We start from the raw sequence: 4,252 nt of genomic DNA on the forward strand, positions 1-4,252 counted from the left end.
AAACACTGCCAGATCAGATTGGAGCCTGGTGCAGCCATATGGCTCGCCAGTCCTCAGTCAAACCGTCCAACCCATGCCAGCATGGAAAGCGGATGTTAATCAACGATGACGATGATGATGATAATGATGAATGCCTATCATTGCCTGTGATTTCCATTATTTACCAACATCAGTCAATGTACTGTGACATTGCCAAAATGTTGTTGCTAACTGTTAATGTAATCTGATGTCAATTGTTGCAAATTTTTCTTTAGCTGAGTTGTAGCTATTGAGTAGCTGTAGGCCAGACACAGTAGATGTATATCACATAGATAGTTGAATATCTAGATGTGAACTGTAAATTTAGCTCCAGATATACATAAGATAGGTTAAGCCATGGCTGTGTGATTAAGAAGTTTCCTTCCCAACCACATGGTTTAAGATTCGGTGTCACTGCATGGGGCCATTTGGACAAATGTCTTCTACTATAACCCCAAGCCAAACAAGGCCTTGTGAGTGAGTAGATATATGCAAATGAACAGTGCACATGAGTACTCAACACCATATCGGGGGATAAATACTCTTATTTGGGGGCTAACAAGACTACCAATGGTTTCATGTATAGATGGATCCCTCTACAATTTTTAAGCCTGCTTCATGGGAACATTGGTATTTGTCTCCACATCATCATCATCGTCGTCGTTTAACGTCCCCTTTCCATGCTGGCATGGGTTGGACGATTTGACTGAGGATGGGCGAGACAGAAGGTTGCACGAGGCTCCAATCTGATCTGGCAAATAATGTGAATGATGTTGTTGTTTAGTGCTGAATCAGATATAATCAAGCAGACCTTTGATAAATTGTCTTCCAGTCATTACTACTCTGTATTTTATTGAGGCACAGTGTAACTAGGACTACTTTGTTCACCATGTCCTTTTCTAAGATGGTTTGGTGGAATTAGGGGGAAAGTTGATTGTTTTTGAGCGCAAAGTTTTAATCACTGACTTAGTCTTTTAAATTCACCCTTTTTCTCTTTTTTATTCTAGGAAGCATGAGTGGGAAAAGCATGGCAAATGTGCCACAAGGCAAGGAAGTATGATACCAGAGTTGACTTACTTCAAACAAGCCCTTGATTTGAACAAAAAATTCGACATTTATAGGTGTGTGAAAACAAAACTGGTTTTTTTTTTGGTTCAGTGTAAATCAGCGCTTCTTAAACTATGGGTCATGACCCCATTTGGGTTTCCAAAAATTAAATTCAAACACTTATATATTATTTCTCAAACATACAAATCCTAAAACTACTTTTATTTTGACAAATAATATAACTTCTTTGTTTAGCAAAAAAATAAATGATTTTTATATTTATTTGTATGTTTTATTTTATATTTAATTCCGGGTGGCGCAAAAAATCTCATGATGAAAAATGGGGTCATGAATGAGAAAAGTTTAAGAAGTGCTGGTGTAGATAATAGTGGTGTCTGTACATCCATCCATCCATCCGTCCATCCACCCACCCACCCACTAAAGAAAAGCCAATATCAGTGGAAAGAAGTGAATCAACCTTTTTGATACTAACTTATCTGAGACTGCTTCAGCTTTTATGATCCAAATTTACTGTTTTAACCCTTTCGTTACCGTATTTCTGTTGAAATGCTCTGGGTTTCTTTCAATTAATTTTAAATATAACAAAGAATTTAGTAAAATATATACGATGGGCTTCTTTCAGTTGCCATCTACCAAATCCATTCGCAAGGCTTTGGTCGACCAGAGGCTACAGAGAAGACACTTGCCCAAGGTGTCACGCAGTGAGACTGAACCTGGACCCATGTGGTTGGAAAGCAAGCTACTTACCACACAGCCACTCCTGTGCCTATTTCTGGGAAAAATGGAAAAATAAGAGTGAATATTTATTTTTATGAGTGCTGTATATTAAGTCTATAAAATTGTACATAAAGTATATATATAAAGTGTATAATATATAAAGTGCATTAAGTAATCATCGTATTCCAATTTCCTTCACATTTCAATGATTAGCAGATGAGTGACTATCTTTCCATTCAGACACAACACAGGCTACACTTTCAGGTTTTTTGGGATAAAGTTTATGGAAATAATCCAATAAGTTTACCATTAATTCTATGAAATATTCACAGGTCCTGCTAGTTTCTCTTGATCCCTCAAGCATCCACTTTTGAGAAAATATTTTGGCTTGTTATGATTTTTATGGATTGCTATTTAAATGTAAGTGATCTTATACAGTTCTTTTTATGTTGCAGTGTTTTGAAAAAAAAGAAAATTGTTCCATCATATAATAAAATGTACAAGGTTAGTAGTTTTCAAGATTAAATAATAAAAGCTTTTGGTTGGTAACTGATTAATCTGGGTTCAATCCCTTACATAGCTTATTTTTCTTTATCAGTTACCTATTTTTTATTATTTAATTTTTATTTTATATTTCTTCATATATCTGTTAGTTTCAATTTGCATAAATGTATACCAACATAACCCCCACCACCCAAAAACCCCTTCACCTAGCATTAGGTGAAGGGGTTTTTGTCAAAGTAGATTGTTGTTTACACACCTGTCTTTGTCTTTTGTTTTTTTTTTTCTAAATTCTCACTATATAAAGAGGAAGAAGAGGATGTTGGTTCATAGAGGGGAAAGCAGCAGCGATTATGAGAGATAACACTGGCTGGCTCCTGTCAAACCATCCCACCCATGCCAATATAGAAGGTGGACATTAAACGATGATGATGGTGACATGGAGTCATGCAGTGGTTGACTTTGCAAGCCATCATTCACAGTAGTCAATAAAATAAAAAAATTAACCATTTGCTAGGGTTCAGTTAATTAATTTTGTTTCACAAATGAAATGTCTTTGTATTGATGTAAACAAACAAAAAAAAAAATCTTTATTCTTTCGTTCCTTTTTAGAGCTGTATTTTTATTGTTGTTGCTGTTGGACTTGTCATCATGTATACTGATAGTATTGTTAATTTTGTTTGTAGGTATCTGACATAAAGCAAGCTTTGGAAAAGGCATTTGGTACCACTGTTAACCTGAGTTGCAAGACAAAAGATGTAAGCTGAGAATCCTATGTTATTTATGAAGTTGCCAACTGTTTGATCCTTTTATATTTAAATGTGTTAGATCCTGCCTAAATATTGTACTTGTTTGATGTTTAAACCAACCTGATCTGGCTTCTTGTACATTCCCCATAATGTCATTCTAAAAATAAACAATCAGATTATGAAAATTACAAAGCTATGAAGTAATTCATATCTGGTTCGTTTTTTCCAGCCTGAGTTACATATATTTATAGAGAACTGTTCAGAGAGAAAACAATTTCTCCAGTTTTGGTGCGACAATGAAATGCACCCAGATCACTGCTTGGATGCAGATAGGAAGGACATCTAGCGATGGAAAACATAGCAAAAATGAATGCAGGAACCGTAACCTGATTCCCAATCTGTCTAGGAGAAGAGTAACCCTGAATAAGAACTGACCGAAGTCTCCACCTTATCTATGGCAGTTTGAAAACTTGGATGTAAAAATTGCTGAAGATTAGACACACACACGCATACAAATACTCGTTAATTTATTTATTAATTTTATGTCACTTTCTCCATGTTAGTGTGGGTTACACAAATACATACATATCACGGAAACATTGTTTTACACTTGGACACAAGTCACGGATTTTTTGTTCCATAGTTCTTTCAAAAAACAGAACTTATTTATGTTAATAAGTATTTTTATATTCAAAACCAGAGATAAGGAAACCATGATGGTCCTAAGGAAGAAATTCGTCCTCAGTTGCCTGGATTACTGCTCCCAGCTGTGGTCACCCAACAGTGTAAAATTAACAGTGGACCTTGAAGCAATCCAGCGAAGCTTCACAAAAAAGATTGTCTCTTTGCAACAACTCAGCTACTGGGAAAGGCTGAAACAGCTAAGACTCTACTCCCTGGAGAGAAGGCGGGAGAGGTATGCAGTAATATACATCTGGAAGATCTTGGAAAGAATTGTGCCAAATTTTGGCATTGAAAGCTACACCAATACCAGAACGAGTCGACACTGCATTGTGCCAAAGATACCAGCAGTCCATCGTGCTTCAGGACCAGTTACTGCAACAGCCTGGGTTTCAGGGGCCCACAGCTTTTTAATATTCATAAAAAGAGCCTGAGGAACCTGCACAAAGTAGATGTAGGGGTTTTTAAATCAAAGCTGGGCCTCTTCCTGTCAAGAGTCCCAGATGAACCTACCTCAT

General features: G+C 36.4%; 1 protein-coding gene across 1 annotated transcript in view; it reads left to right on the forward strand.

Moving 5' to 3' along the window:
* Nucleotides 1-4,252, forward strand: part of LOC106883655 (ribonuclease DdI) — a 9,772-nt gene that overhangs the window by 2,393 nt on the left and 3,127 nt on the right. Inside the window, exons 5-7 of the mRNA XM_014934753.1 lie at nt 1,026-1,139; nt 2,259-2,307; nt 2,991-3,062. Coding sequence (XP_014790239.1) covers nt 1,026-1,139; nt 2,259-2,307; nt 2,991-3,062 — 235 coding nt within the window. The remainder of the gene's footprint in view (nt 1-1,025; nt 1,140-2,258; nt 2,308-2,990; nt 3,063-4,252) is intronic.

The sequence above is a fragment of the Octopus bimaculoides genome, chromosome 11, assembly GCF_001194135.2.
Source record: "Octopus bimaculoides isolate UCB-OBI-ISO-001 chromosome 11, ASM119413v2, whole genome shotgun sequence".
Classification (NCBI taxonomy): Eukaryota; Metazoa; Mollusca; class Cephalopoda; order Octopoda; family Octopodidae; genus Octopus; species Octopus bimaculoides.